The sequence below is a fragment of the Ostrea edulis genome, chromosome 2, assembly GCF_947568905.1.
Source record: "Ostrea edulis chromosome 2, xbOstEdul1.1, whole genome shotgun sequence".
NCBI classification, from domain to species: domain Eukaryota; kingdom Metazoa; phylum Mollusca; class Bivalvia; order Ostreida; family Ostreidae; genus Ostrea; species Ostrea edulis.
The window spans coordinates 15,812,318-15,829,435 of NC_079165.1; the positions used below are offsets into that span (position 1 = coordinate 15,812,318).

The window sequence follows — 17,118 nt, forward strand, 5'->3', positions numbered from 1 at the left end:
GTGATAACCACGACCAAAAACTTGAGAAATGTTGACTTTAAACGACTCTGTTGATGTCCCTGTAATAGCCACAGTCCGAAGTGTTTCAATTGGGACAAACCTGGTTCTGTAGATATATTTTGTCATGCAAGTGTAAGCAACAACGATTCGGAATACAAGCAGCATATATTGATACGTTTCTGTTGATAGATGACAGTCTGCAGGGCTCCGTTTTCATGTAATATGGTGGAACAGGGTTCAATAAAGAATGTTAGTGCTTTAGATTTAAGTATTAGCTACGTGGCTTACACAGGATCAATGGTCTTTACAATAACTGGATCATTTTACCGCAATCGCATTCAACCACTCGGACAATCTTTGAAGCCAACATGTCATTTGCAACTTAAAGGTGTTAATGGACTCGCAATTCCTTATGTTGGCTACATTACTCCTTATTTAACGTAGCTCATTGCACTGCATTTTTATTTAATGGCTTGTTAAAACACCTCTTATGAAGCATGATTTCACCATCGAAAAAGTGACACAAGCTCTTACGTATTTTGTATGAATTGTTTGATATTTATCCCGGAATGATACGTTTGACCGGTCGGCAGGGCCTTACTCCTTTTGGGTACCTGATCCCACCTTTGGTGTGTCCAGGGGTCATGTTTTCCCAATTATATCTATTTTGTAGTGCTTATGGGAATTATGAGATTGTTCACTGTTCGTTATCTTAACCTTTTATACTCTAGAGTTCAAATTTCGCTGTGATTTGATGCATAAAATGAATATCTAAGACACATGCCTAAACCATTAAAATAAGTGGGTTTTTTTTAAATTATGAAAATTGAAAACGTTATTTGCTAATATTTATAGATCTACAGATAGAATCTTAAAAAAAACATGTCAGTTAGAAAAAAAAATATATCAGAGAAATGTATTTTAAAAAGAAAGTGAAATAAATGGTCAAAATTCAGAAAAATTACGTTTTTTCTATTTGAACCAAGCCCGATCGGAATTATAAAATAAGTAGTCATAGAGAACATTGTAATCAGAAAACCACATCCCATTCAATATTGATTAGGAGCGGCACTTTTTTTCTCCAGTTTAAATAGAGTTATTATATATAAAATATTGTCATTTCATTTGAATTTCTTTTCATAATATATTTTTTCGATATATTTCTTTTCTAACTGACGTGTATTTCAAAGATTTTATTCGTAGATTTAAAAAAACAAATAACGTTTTCAATTTTCTAAAAAATGTTTTTCTATACATCTTAATCTTTTAGACATGTTTTATTAGATATTCATATTACGCACCAAATCACAACGAAATTTGGACTCAAAAATATCATTGCAAGAAAACATCTTTTTTATCATTCCGGGAAAATCCCCAAAATTGATTTAAAATGATGTAGAGATTGTATCACTCTTCCGATGGTAAAATCATACTTCATAAGAGGTGTTTCAACGATCCATTTAATATAATTTCAGTGTAATGAGCTACCTTAATCACATTGGAAAATCCATACCGCATCGTAGGTTCCCAATAGAAAAGGAATGAAGTGACAAGTGTACAAGAAAACGTTAAAGAACCGTTCCTGGAACAATCAGAATGAACATTCTCAATGAATTGAGAGAAATTTTAAATGATGTTCGCTCTAATGGAATTCTATGTGAAGCAGTTACGTCCAAAATCTGTTAGAACAAAAGTATGTTTGTGGCTTTGCTAGATTTATCGGAACTGTGCCATTTTGTGTTCCCGCATATACTGCTATGTATAGTGATTCCATGTACAGGACGACGTGTTACCAGTGAAGTTGCTGTTAATTCTTTGACCAATGGTGCATATTTGCATAGAAATTTCCACATTGTAAACACGTGGGTCAATTTGGCAAAAGCACCAATAGGGGTTTGTGTAACTAATATTGGTGATGAAAATATTTATGTAAAACCTCGTACAATGATCGCTACTGTCTCAAGATGCGAGAGTGAAAGTGAACATTCCGACATTGGATCTAACCGTGTGGAAACATTGAGGAAGTTTATATTCGACAAAACTGTGAAACCTCGAAAATTGCGTTCCCTGTGGGAAAGTTTGATTTACCGGACGAACTATTCCGATTTGATTGCAGTAACGAAGAAGAGTCGCTACGTATAATCATCGTTTTATTCTGCAAACACAATGGATCTCTTCTCCAAGAATGATGATATCATCGGCTGTACGGGAACTGTAAAACGCCAGATCCGCCTCATTGATAACACCCAAATCGCTCAACAGTACTGGCGCATTCCACCGCCCCAATTCGTGGAAGTAAATCAGTATATCTGCAAGTTACTTCAGCCTTTTGTAATTGTGCGCAAGAAGGATAATTCGTTACTTTTGTGAGTGGAGTATCGCAAACTCAACGAGAAAACAATCAAAGACAAGTTTTCGTTACCAAGAGTAGAAGAAACATTTGGTGTTCTACATGGATCGTCTATTTTTTCAACTATCGGGTTATAACCAAATAGCAGTCGCTGACGAAGATAGAGAGAAAACCGCTATCACCACTCCATTCTGACGCCATGAATTCAACAGAATGCCAAAACGCACCAGCGACGTCCCAGTGTTTAATACAACATTGTTTCTGTGAGTTGCTTAACACGTTGTTAGTGTTTTGGGGTCACATAAATGTGTATTCTACAACATTGAGTGAACACATTGCTTGCTTTGACAAAATATTTACAATTTTTCGCAAGCATGGATTGAAACTAAAAAAACGCACAAGTGCAAATTCTTTCAATCATCTATGAAACACTTGGGCTATGTAGTGAGCGAAGATAAAATATCTACAAAAGATGATAAGATCAAGAGCATCGAAAACTGGAAATTATCCGAAACAGTGAAAGAATTGAAACGATTTCGTGGATTTGCGGGATATTACCACCGTTCTATAGGAACTTTTCCCAGATTGACGAACCTTCATTCGAAATCTCCAAGACCAATGGAAAGCATTCGAAAACAAAGTTTTGTGACAAATGGACAAATGGACAAATGAGTGTCAAGGTTCATTCGAAAAGCTAAAAATCGTCTTATCAACTGCATCATTACTGGAATATGCGGATTTCCCATTACCATTCATCGTAGACGCTGACGCCAGTGGACATGGACTTCGTGCTGTATTATCCCAGATTCAAACTTGACATACTGTTGTGATTCTGTACGCCAGTAGAGACCTCAGACCGAATGAAAAATCAGCAAAAAATATGAGTAATATAAAATTGATTAACAGCCCTTGTGTGGAGTGGTATTGAAAAAATCAGGGATTATCTAATAAGAAACAAGTTCACTGTATTAACAGACATCAATTCTTTGAAATACCTATCTAAGCAAAACTTACAGATTTCGAAATTAAATACCGACCAGGGAAGAACACCAATGCTCATACTGCAATTTCAACTTTATAATTCCTCGGTTTTCATATGAGACAGGGTTTTCATCTTGGTTACTACATGTATGTACGCCCGTTTATTAAAAAACCAACCAACAAATTTGTTAATAATATTTTATGCTTGGAAATTCTTGGCATGGAATATACCGAGTATGAAATGTGTTCAATAAATACATGTCTAAACCCATTAAGTTGATCCCTATAGTGAATTGTCATCAGTTTTGATAAACTGATTGAATGTAATACAATTGTCTTGGAAGTGCAATTAATAGAAATAACTTTCTTTGTGCAAGGAACTTGAAGGATAACTTTACAATATGATAGCTTAAAGTGAAGACATCACCCCTTACACATGAAAACAAAGGCTTAATTTAACTTAATTTACTCTTCAAGTTTTAGCATCATCAGCTAATGCATTGTGAGCTTCGTAATCTTTGACAAGTAAATTTAGAGTATGTTGCTTCAAGCCTGAAACATCATTTTTGCTGTAGATATGTGTGACAACTTTAAGAGTATTTATGAAACTTTATACAATTCTTGATATTTTGAAATAAAAAGTTTATACATAAGAACAAGGATGTCAAATGTTAAAACATTGTGACAAAAAAGTAATGATTTAATGTCAAATGAATTTATGAACTGTATAAAGGAAGACAGTCTTCCAGCTCCATTAGACGTATCATCAACCACGCCATTGTGTTTCATCATTCTTCCTACAAATGTCCATCATTTTCACAGCTAATGCCTTTAGACTTCTGGGACGATGTCTGGGTTCCTTCACCTCACAAACCGCAGACATCTGGATTATTTCTGACGTTCTAGCTGGAAAGGAAAATGTCCCTGTCAATATCAAAGTAAATATCTGTACACGTGTAGAGATATTTTGTAAGATTATCTAAGCATAGATGCTCCTCCTAGGCACTTACCTCTGGTATATCCAAGGGTCTGTGTAAGCCCAACTCTCTATTTTGTATTGCTTATAGGACTTATGAGATTGATAACCATTAGTTATCTTCACATTTCACATATATATATATATATATATATATATATATATATATATATAAGAAATGAACATCACTTTTGAGCTGTTCATGGTCAGTATGAACGGATTTGGATTTCAGGCAAATTCTGTGAATCGCGTTAGCGATTCACAGAAAATTTGCCTCAAATCCAAATCCGTTCATATTGACCATGAACAGCTCAAAAGTGATGTTCATTTCTTACATTTATATTTATGTACTAAAACACCGTTTGTTTACATTGCTTCTATTTTGTTGCATAAAACGAACTCCTAGCCTCTGTCGCAGTAGTTATTGTGACGTACGTCAACACATAGACATGACGTCACATTTCGTCTCGTCCTGCCTTTTATCAACATTGCAAGGTGCACTGTATTTTGGAGGTAGGAGACAGCAAGATTGGGATGATAATCCACGTAAGTTTACAATCTTAATCCAAGGGTGTGACCTGCGAGATCTTTGTAACAGATGTTCTATTTTTTTCAAATCATTACCCTCTCTCAGTCGCGTGCTTTAAGCTAGTTCATAATCCGTTCATAGTCAATATGAACGGATTGTGTCGCGTGCTGAAATTGGTTGGTTCATAGAGGAAAATGCGATTTGTAATATATATATATATATATATATATATATATATATATATATATATGTGTGTATCTATATATATCTATATCTATATATAGTTTGTGAAAAGAATATAATATTTGATATAGTAAATATATCCAATAATGAATATCAAGAAACACAAACCTGGAATAATTTTTCACTATTAGCGCTTTCGGATTTTGCCAAAAGTTCATCGATCAATGGCACAAGCCGAAAACGGTAACAGTGAATTATTACTCGACTTTAATATTGGATATATATATATATATATATATATATATATATATATATATATATATATATATCACTTTAAACCCACAACATCCAAAGTGTCAGATTTAATAGTGGATACGAGGTCGAATAAAAAAGGATATAAAAGCTCTAAAATGACCAACGATACGAGCAAAAGTGGGCAAAAGTGAATTGATAAATTTGCTGGACAATATAATATTTACACATTGTATTTATATCTATGTAAATATTATACCGTTCTGAGGAAGGGACAGATTGTCCCGAAAATTTTAAAATTCACTTTGAAATTTATAGGGGATTCAGTGACACTTGCAAGTCATTTGTACATAATAAACGGGTTAAGTTTCCTTAAGTGAAATGAATAATCAATTTAGTAAGATCCTTGTAAACTACACATTTCTCACTTCTGTCTATTCAAGCTTATTTTGTGTCTGAAACTAGAGCGCTATGTGTTAACCATCAAACCTGCTGCATAAAATGGAAATTTGAATACCAATAATTTAACAATTGAGAATTTCAAAACATTTTTCTTCACGAACGACTACTTACTTAATTATCAAGCCGTTGGTCTCTTGGTTGAAGATCATACGAAATTGGCCTGTTGGCACTAAAAAGTCCCTCTACAGCGTTACATTTCCTATGTCGTTCTCTCTCTCTGTGTAAAAAATCCCATTACCATTGTAGTCGTCAGCTGAAACACATTTGGAAAGATATTTAAGCTACACTTGTTTTAAATGTACCCTCTTTACCATTTCATATGTATGATATATGTATAAAACTGAACTAATAATTAGGGATTTCACCTGCAATAAAATGTATCTCTCATTATGACAAATGATCTTTAACAAGGTAAACAGTTAGTGGCTCAAAGACAACCATCATCTAATCATCTCAAATATAAAATACAACAATATAAAGTTTATATAAGTTTCCTGGAAATAGCAAACCCTTTGCAATGGAGCGTAATGGAAACTGTAAAAAAAAAAACATGCCTGTAAATTGCAATGAACTTCATCCATGCAACCATTTTAACTGGAATAGAAAAAGTTAAATATGTGTACCCATGCAATTAGAGCCTATGCTATTATTTGCCGATCTTTGAAATTTCAGCTGATGACGTTTGCGCTCTGTGCTCCTTTGCACTTGCTCAGGGTGATTATTCAACTTGTTTTCTAGTATGCCGGTGCGTTTAATAGCGAATTCTCCTGATGACATGACTAGCTATACAAATGAAATTCACATATTAATCAAATCAACAAAATTATATTAAACTTTGCATTTCAACTTTGCACGTGAAAAAGAACCTTGGATGAATTCAAAGAGAACATGGTATTTAGTTTTCTTCATGTACATACATTGATAATATTGCGAATTAACTACCACACTTATATTCTAATAACACAAGTTATTTAAACATTCTTGTTTTAAAAATTCCTTAACTCTCTAAATTATGTAAACTTTAATGTTACTAATTAAATTTCTGATTTAGTAGGGGGATAATTTCACGAATTGCATGTAACATAAGGCTCATGACGGGTGTGACTGGTTAACAGGGATATACTTACTCCTAGGCACATCGCCCACATCTAGTATTTTCAAAGGTACGTGGTTGACCTACTCGTAATTTGTATTCTTCATAATAGTGATGAGATAGATCACTGTTCTCTTTCAACATCGAATTCTAAAACTAAAAAAAAAATACCAAAAAATTGTTTACTTGTAAATTTCAAATTTAAACACATAGGAAGAAACTGACATGAGAGTTATATATAGCTCTTATCCTTAGACGAATTTGACTCCACTTTTTTGGCACGCTGTTTTTGGCTATAATAGCTCTAAAACTTCATTGTTATTTCGGATTTCAAACATTTCGGTTAAGCATCACTGAAGAGACATTATTTGTCGAAATGCGCATCTGGTGCATCAAAATTGGTACCGTATAAGTTTTACATTATATAACACGTTTTCTTTTAATTTGGAGTTATTTGGAGTTATATAACACGTTTTCTTTTACCTTGGATTTATACTTATTACCCTCGCTTTTAGACAAATTGTTACAGAGAATCTAGTCTCTGTAAAACTAAAGGAATATCAAAATGTCATGACTGATGACAATTTCAATATGCATGGGTAACTTCAATTTCCTAAACATAATGGTATATCTTTCAGCATACAAATTATGATACTTACAAAAGTTTGGGTGACTTCTTAGAAACCACATTGTTGAAATTTTAATTCTAGTTGGTTGGTATTGATCCCATTTTTGTAACCTTACCAGCTTTTGCAACATATATACTTATGCAATTATCTTTGATGTGACTTTTACGTCAGATCAGACTGGGGTTCCCAATGCAGAATCCATTTTTATCTACAGCCTTTCGTCCATGCTTACGTCACAATCCACATGACTCATGTTCACCTGCTATTTAAAAGACATGTATGAATAAACAGACACTATAAACGTATCCTGAATTAGATGAAATTGCGATCATCTTCACTGTAAACCAAAACACCATTCATCAAATCAAAATAATAATTCTCTTATTAACTCCATCACATGTTCATTTGAACTGTAATGTAGTACAATTCCTTGCAACGAAAATATTAAGAATTTGGCATATACAGATACAGTGAAATCGAAATAAAAGACATCAATGTCTTCCAGATCCCATATGGGCTTCGTTGTTAGATTTTTATGATGAATATAAATGTTAACGGCAAACTATCAACATCATGACAAACGGGATTACCTCAGCTTCCCCACTGTCAACTTGTCATATCTATGCAGCTATATTCCATCATCATATGCATAAAGTATTGAAAGAACAATTTCTGTATGTGTTGAAGTTTTGGGTTTTAGGCTCACGGCGGCTGTGACTGGTCGACAGGGGGTGCTTACTCCTCCTAGGCACCTGGTCCCACCTCTAATATATCAAATTGTCCGTGTTTGCCCAACTATCTGTTTTGTATTGCTTATAGGAGTCGTGAGATTGATCACTGTTCGTTATCTTCACCATTAACAGTACATATCAACATAGATAGCGCGGTGGTTAAAGCAAAGGACTAGTAATGTAGAGGTCTTAAGTTCGATTTCCATTCAACCCCCAACAATTCTTTTTTTTTTTTGTTACATATCAAGACAAGTAAGAACTGGTCAACATCAAAGTGTCTCCTACAATAAAGGAAACATTTCTCAATATGGTATCTAAATTACGTACTTAAGTACTACTCGTATGTACCTATGCACCTTTGAATCCGTTTCGGTATGGCTGCTGTCAGCCTTTTGCTTAGCCAGGATTCATTGTTGCCTTCACTCCACCAATAATAGTAGACTCATTGTCCATGACCATAGTTTTCACCTGATGAAATTCAGAGAATTGTTGTACATTTCAAACTTACAATGTAATTTACTTAATTAGTTTAAGGGCATAGTATAGAATCATTATCGTGAGATTATCATCATGTTTTTATTATTTATGATACATCTAATCTAAAACATTTTAAAATAAGTCATGACCAAAAAGATTCGTAAAATTCCCCCTTCATCACTGATATCTTGTAGAATATGCCTTGCTATGACAGGCCTCCCAGCCTTTACAGAGTCCTGCCAATTTAATGAACAGCATGTTGTTGAACAGTGTATTTTCTTGCTTTTCATTGCATAATCACACATTTCCTGGTCTTCTCTCCAATCTCAGTAAATGGTAATTAAGGTTAATGATGAAATTATGACATATGAAAGGTGAAGATAACGAACCGTGATCAATCTCATAAATCCCATAAGCAATACAAAATAGATAGTTGGACAAACACGGACCCCAGGACACACCAGAGGTGCCTAGGACGAGTAGGTATCCCATGTCAACCTGTTACGCCCGTCGTGAGCTCTATATCTTGATAAGGTAAACAGAGTTATTCGTAGTCTAAATCCGTGTGCCAAGAATCGGTATGAAACACCCGCTGTAAGCTCCACATACCGACATACATGTATATGTTGCCATAACCCTGATGATCAACAATTGTGCCTATATCATCTCTGAATATATTCTAAATTGATCAAGTTAGAATACACCTAATATTGAAAAACATTATTAAAGATATAACTAGACACAGTCTCGTAATGTTAATCATTAAATACAGCATTACTCTTCAAGTTTGCAAGTAAGGCCGAAAACAAAATGAAAGACTTATACTAACAAGATAGTGGACAGTATCATAACTCCTATAAGGAATACAAAATTAAGAGTAGAAAAAAAAGGACCCCCGGACACATCATAGGTATGATCATTTGCCTAGGAGGAGTAAGCATCCCCTGTCGACCAGTTACACCCGTCGTGGGCTTCATGCAGTAATTCAGAAGTAGAGGGTTCGCGTCCTAATCTGGGGGTCGTGAGTTCGATTCCCGCTCGTACCGTGGCCGCGTCAAACATAGAACGTTAAAATATGTAATGATTTCTCCCTCACAAAACGCTGGAAATTTAAAACTGAGAATCACGGGTCTTTCTGACATGATTTAAAACGGAGGTCCTGTGTCGCAGCAGGCGTCGACATGATAAAGAACCCTCACTGCTACGGCCCCGAGTGCTAAGTTTAGGTCTAAATATCTGGTACCTCACCTACAGCTGGTGACATCTCAATATGAGTGAAGAATTATCGACGGGACGTAAAAAAAAATCAACAAACCATGCTATTATTGCCTAAAAGATGAACCGAAAGTTGACCGGAATTCATTTTCAGTTTAGCAAAACCAGGTAGCTCATATTGTGTCTAGATTCACCAAATCTTGTATCATCATTCCTACAGTTTTAAATACAAGACAAGGAATGCAAGGGAATATTGTTAGGGTCTACTTGGCTGTAGTAAAAGTTGCCCTTCGAGATGATATTCTTGAAAAGATCGTAAAATTGATATTAAAACAGAAATAATTGGTTTTCATTACCTGCTGCCAGTTTATTGTTGGTATTCCAAGCTTTTTCCTCTTATCTCCGTTGTGTGCTTTGAGTCAGTCGTCATATCATGGGCTTGATTGTATAAGGTGTTTCTACATCTTACTTCCCATACATACGAGATACCAAACTTGTCAGATTCAAAGTATCGTAAAGTCTGACAGTATTTGAGGGTTGTCTACCAGAATGCCAAAATCTACAATCCTTCGACATCTCCCAACACTCCCTACAAATTCACATTCCATACCTCTATCTCGTTCGCCACGTCTTCACACTTACTTCATAGCCAGGTACCACTGGGATTATCTATTCAATATTGAATCTAATATTGATACATGAACTTCACCTAAGATAGAGGGAGATATACAAAAATAGGGATATTGTACATTTTCATTGTGTCATTATTTTGTATTTATCGTTTGTCGCATTACTTACTTCGTAAGGGTAATCTCTGCTCCAAATCCATCTCTTGAAAAACAACCGATGGCTCAATTTCTTCTTCTTTATATCTCCAGCGGTTCCGCCAATTTTCTGTAAGGGCTTTTTGCGTTCTATTTTAATTTGTCTTTTTAATTGCTCCTTGAATTTTGTCTTTGCATTGTTCTATTTGTAGGTTGTTTGGTACTCGATGCACTAACCGAAAGCGGACCGAGATTCATTTTCGGTTTAACAAAAACACAGTCTTCTACTTTAAGGAATTGTTTTGTGAAATATATCAAGATACTCATAAAGTATACACTCTAGTGTGTACTACAGATTGATCATTATATGTGATATCAATAACATGTGTTTGGCTAAATGTATCTGTATGGAACCATGAGTTTATATGTCAACCAGAATTAACCTTGCTTAGTTTAGAATATTTCTTTGGATACTTACCCTCAACACTAAAGTTTTTGGAGAAGAAATGTGTTGTTAAATTGAAAACTATACCTGAAAGAAAAAAAATGGATCAAAATTTCATTTGAAGAAAATGAAGTTATTTCAAAATTTTCAACTTGGTAATTTTGACATACCTTGTATTGTGCACTTTACAGTTGATCCCGACCTCCTACTTCCAAAACGGTTTTCCGCAACGATTCGGAAAAAATAAGGAACATAGGGTTGAAGAAAATGGATATATGCAGATAAATGGCCGACATTGTCTGATGTCACCGGATGTGGATTGTGGGAGAGAAATGATGACGATACATTGGTTGTGTATTCAATAACAAATCTCTGATCGCTTCCTCCGTCAAATCCAGCCTTCCATTGGATTAGTACAGTGTTTGAACAGTTCACAGTCAGTTCAGTGGGTGGATGAGGGGGACCTTTACAATTGTTAATGTTTTAAAGACACGAAACATATTAACATAATCATTTTAATTTCTGATACTGAATGTTTGCAAGAAAAACATTAAACTGATATCAGATATGATTTGATTGTTACAAGAATAGTTTAAGTTTAGATATGTGCAATCCACAATTTAGTGCAAATCAAATCATTTATGAAAATAAAAAATTATCGAAAACACCTTTAAAGAATATACATACATCAACCATATATCAACATTTACCCATACCTTGAATGTTGAATTCTGTTTCATTTCGTCCAAATTTATTATTCAATGTAAGTTGATAGGTTCCAAAATCATGTACGCTCATATGACTAACAATGATACTTGTAAAGCCCTTTCCGGTCGCTGTAGGAATTTTCGGAACACCTTTCCTCACATCTTCCTTTGAGAAAAATGTCCATGATGCATTTGGGCTTGGCTTTGCCATAAACTTCACTGTCAGATTCAATGCATCTCCAATTTCAAAACCTTTGTTTGTGGTATTTGAAGACGTGATAATAATAGGAGCACCTGAAAAACCAAGAGATCCATGGGTCATCTGAGTCACCTTGGCCCATATCTACAGATTTTCCATATATATTCACATGTAAAACTTTGATGCCTATTGTGGCCACGACCTACCCACGGGAACCGTGATTTTACAAACTTGAATATGCACTATGTCAGGAAGCTTTCAGGTGATTGTAAACTTCTTGAGAAGATTTTTAAAGATTTTTTTCTATATATCAGTATATAAAACAGTGATCAATCTCATAACTCCCACAAGCAACACAGAACAGAGAGGTGGGCAAACACGGTTCCCTGGACACACCAGAGGTAGGATCAGGTGCCTAGGAGGAGTAAGCATCCCCTGTTGACTGGTCACACCCGCCGTGAACCCTATATCCTGATCAGGTAAACAGAGTTATCCGCAGTCAAAATCAGTGTGCTAAGAACGGCTTAACAATCAGTATGAAACACGTCAGACAGCATTTGACCCAATGCGAGGTTGTATTGACGAACTAGATCGTTAGATTTGAATATTGCTGGTTTGAATAATGATAATCTGAGTTGGAAATGGCTTGATTGATTGATGTTTTCCGGTACAACCAACAATTTTTCAGCTATATGGTGGCGCCCAATTTTATTGGTGGAAGAGGGAACCTAGATACAATGTACCTAGGAAGAGACCACCGACCTTCTGAAAGTAAACTGGGAGACTTTCTCACTTACTGGCGCGAGCAGGATTCGAACCCGCGCCGACAGAGGTGAGAGGCCGTGTGATTTGAGCGCAATGCTCTAACCACTCGGCCACGGAGGCCCCTGAAGATGACTTGAGGATATATAACATTTCTATGCCAAACCTAAGAGTGAGTCCCCCCTCCATTCAATACACGGATGATAATGGTAATGTTACTTAATAACGCTTTGCTTCCGTTTCAAATATTAATGACGTAACTCATCAACCTGACATACCTTATGCATATGCTAAAGGTGATGGAAATCTTACTGGTGTAATTAGTCAGGAAAATAAATGGTATCGTGTTAGCATTCCCAGCTGATCAAGCAATACAACAGGAATGTATCAGTCGGAAAATTCTAAAGGCATGCAAAGAAATAATTTCTAAACTTCTATCTATACTAGCGGGAAAAAGAAACTGTGCATTATTTAATATATGAACAAATTATAAACAATAACATTGAACAAATTTTATTTTTTCTAATACTGTTAACAAATGTATTCGTTACAACATTTCATAATCCATCAATGTTAACGTTGAATAACGTCAATTTCAGCACATGCGAAAGACACTGGTATTCGAACTTGAATTAACAAAGTTGATAACGCGTGTGACCACCATTTGCATTCACGCATGGTTGACAACGGCGCCTCATTGAAGCCACTAAAGTGTACAGAAATGCTTGAGGGATGTTGTTCCAGATGTTGGTTAAAGTCTGGCCTAAATCAGCCAATGGCACTGGCTGATTTGGTAAACGGCGTAGACATCGTTGCATTTCATCCTAGACGTGCTCGATCGGCAATAAATCGGAGGAAACAGCTGGCCAAGGCAAAACATCGACATTCTGTTGAACAAAAAAGTCCCTGACTACACGTACAACATGTGGCCTTGCGTTGTCTTGCTGCAGTGATGTGATTTTGTTGTCGCTATATGAAGGGTATCATATGGCGCTGAATCATTTCGTCTCGATAGCGTACGCCGGTGAGATTTCCATTGACAGTTTGTAAAGGGGTCCTTCCACGTACTGTTATTCCGCCACACACCATAACGCTACCTCCAACGAATTGTCGACGTTGGACAACACAAGCGTCCTGGTACCGCTCCCCCAACGCGACGATACACTCTACAAAGACCGTCACTGCTATCCAAATGAAATCTGGATTCATCAGTGAACAAAATATTAGCCCAGTCCTGTATTCTAAATTGCAGATGTCGTCTGCACCACAATAGTCTAGCGATACGATGACGTTGAAGCAGTATTGGGCGCACCGCTAGACGTCTTGGTCTGATGTTGTGCTCGCGCAGACTATTACGCACAGTTCCTGGACTGATTGGTCGAAGTCCAGGAATGCTACGAGCAGTCAAACTTGCTGTCTGGAAACGATTTCTCAGGTGCACAAGTGTAATGTGGTTGTCCTGTCGACGCGACGTTACACGAGGACGACCAGAACGTGGTCGATCCCGAGTGTTACCAGATTGTTGGAAACGTCTCCATAATGACTGGATGGTGTTCCGATGAACTCCAAAGTGTCTTCTTACGATATTTTGTGTCATTCCAAGAGCACGATTACGTTGGTTTTCGCTGAGTTTTGGCATGACAGAGGGGTAAATTTTGTCAAAACTAAAGGTGCTTTTCTTAAGGAATAGTTTGCAAACAAACCGTTTACACTTCTTACTACAAGCAGTATTGGCCAGTGAAACTCATGCGTACGAACACTTCAATAAGCAACATGCTTTCACTAACCATGAAAAAGTCCGTGCATCTGAGTCGGGTACTAACGATATTGTTCAAAAACATCACCTTTATCGATTGTTTAGATTTTATAAATATAAACAATAAATATAGAAAATTATACTGAATTTTAAAATGCACATTTTCTTTTCCCCCCTAGTACAGTGAAACTTCTCCAAACCGGCCCCTCAGAATACCGGTTCTCCCTGAATATCGGCCGATTTTCAAAGTCCTGGCAGAAATCTTAACATTTCCTTACAAAGAAAGTCTTATAAAACCGGCCACCCCTGAAAACCGGACATCGGCCACTTTTTAAAGTACATTTGTTAACAAACATGTGTAATTTACCCTTAACATACCGGCCACTTTTTGAAGACAAGAAAATCTTGGCCAAAGGTTAATTAAGATCGTCCAGGTGTGCAAATTGACTGACTGACTGGCCAGGTATGAAATTATCCATCTGAGGTGTGAAAAACACTAGTGGCCTCTTCAATTTCTATTGTTTACCTGTGCTGTCAAGCGTGTTAATTGACACTTAGCTTATCCAAGAGACCCTTCCAAATTCTGTACAAAATGTAAAAACACAGTTAGGAAATTATTGAATGAATACCGTATCAAACGCCATATTGTTTCACCATACTTTCGTATGAATATAAGCGGTAGTTGATAAAGAACAAACACATGACTGTTAATGATAATTATTAAAAGATAGATTAATTTTCTTGGTTTCCATAGCCTTCAAATTCCAAAGAAATATTCAAATTACAATTTCATATTTACTACTGTACTTTTTAAAAACGTCTAAACAAAATTGTTAATGACATAAGCGATGAATGTAAACAGAGTTTTTATAGGTAAGAGGAATTCCAATAATAGGCCTCTGTGTTTTCTTTATGTATCCTGTTATAGATTTTCAGTTTAAAATTAGATGATTTCAGCGAGAATATTTCTTGTAATTCATAATTATCTTTAGGTACAAGCGGACTAATTTGATCTCCACCGATAATTGATCATAGATCACCAGATCAAAGTGAACAGTACCTACTTTGTGAATATTGAGATCAAATGTCTATAATTGCTAAATTCTCGGTATACCGGCCATCCCTCTAAACCGGCCGTTTTTTCCGGTCCGAGAGCCGGCCGGTTTAGAGACGTTTCACTGTATATGTTGTATTTACGTTTAAAAGTCTATCCAAATTTGCCCAGCTCTTAATTTGTATTTCTTATAGAAGTTATGAGATTGATCATTGTTCGTAATCTTCACCTTTTCATATACTTGTTTTCTTTAGGAGATAGAGGGTTCCATGTTTGCCCAACTCTCTTATTTTTGTACTGCTATATGAGTTATGAGATTGATCAATGTTCGTCATCTTCATCTTTTCATATACCTCTTTTCTTTAAGGGAGATACACCTTCAGTTATTTCATATTATAGACCAATGTCACACTTTGAACAGCAATAGTAAAATATTTGAAAGAATCATGTTTAAACACGTTTCTGGGAGAGGACTACAACTCCTTGGGATCTCCGTAGTGGTGCAGATGTGGGAATTTTCGATCATTCTAAACATTTGCTGGCTTTCTGTACGTAAGTAAAAATGATATGTTTCTTAGTCAATAGATGAACTTATAACCTGCAACTTACGAGTTGTGAGACTTTACTGTTTTTAACCATTTCGATGTATTCCAATATCTTGATTCATAGTATGCGCCATGTTTGATGGAGCGTCCGGTTGTCAAGTTATTTAAGAAATGAACATCACCTTTGAGCTGTTCATGGTCAGTATGAACGGATTTGGATTTGAGGCATATTCTTTGAATCACTAGCGCGATTCACAGAGAATCTACCTCGAATACAAATCTGTTCATATTGACCATGAACAGCTCAAAAGTGATGTTCATTTCTTATATTTATATTCATTTACTAAAACATCGTTTGTTTACATTGCTTCTATTTTGTTGCATAAAACGAACTCCTAGCCTCTGTCACAATAGTTATTGTGACGTACATGTACGTCAACACATAGACATGATGTCACATTTCGTCTCACCCTGCCTTTTTTTTGGAAGCAGGAGACCGCAAGATTGGGATGATAATCAACGTAAGTTTACAATCTTAACCCAAAGGTGTGACTTGTGAGATCTTTGTAACAGATGTTCTATTTTTTTTTTCAAATCATTGCGCTCTCTCAGGCGCGTGCTTTAAGCTAGTTCATAATCCGTTCATATCAATGTGAACGGATTGTGTCGCACGCTGAAATTGGTTGGTTCATAGAGGGAAATGCAATTTGTAATATAAATATATGTCCATATAAGGCACTGTAGTATTTACATCAATGGGTGAGTGCAGAGGAGGAAGCAAATTTGTCGACATTGAAAAGGTTTATTTGATATCAAGTTAAAAATCGAACAATGGTGGAAAATGTTCTGCATTAACGTGTAATATTTTAAGCGATAGGCATTATCCATATGATTGAAAATTCTCAAAATGGACGTTAAACAGTATATTCTATGGTCGTTACAGTTCGCTAATATAACCTAGCATTGGGTCAAATGCAGCATGTCTGACGTGTTTCATACCGATTGTTA

General features: G+C 35.9%; 1 protein-coding gene across 10 annotated transcripts in view; it reads right to left on the minus strand.

The window, feature by feature from the left end:
- Positions 1-3,515: 3,515 nt before the first annotated feature.
- The window catches only part of LOC125679645 (B-cell receptor CD22-like), a 51,461-nt gene continuing 37,858 nt past the window's right edge, over positions 3,516-17,118 (minus strand). For 2 of the 10 annotated variants that reach the window (XM_056156216.1, XM_056156207.1), the window contains exons 11-15: positions 11,804-12,088; positions 11,258-11,551; positions 10,235-11,174; positions 5,845-8,654; positions 3,516-4,237 (exon numbers count right to left, since the gene is read on the minus strand). In XM_056156216.1, the coding sequence (XP_056012191.1) occupies positions 11,071-11,174; positions 11,258-11,551; positions 11,804-12,088 (683 nt within the window). In that variant the 3' untranslated portion in view covers positions 3,516-4,237; positions 5,845-8,654; positions 10,235-11,070. The remainder of the gene's footprint in view (positions 4,238-5,844; positions 8,655-10,234; positions 11,175-11,257; positions 11,552-11,803; positions 12,089-17,118) is intronic. The other 8 variants (XM_056156215.1, XM_056156211.1, XM_056156210.1 and 5 more) reach the window with 8 other exon arrangements.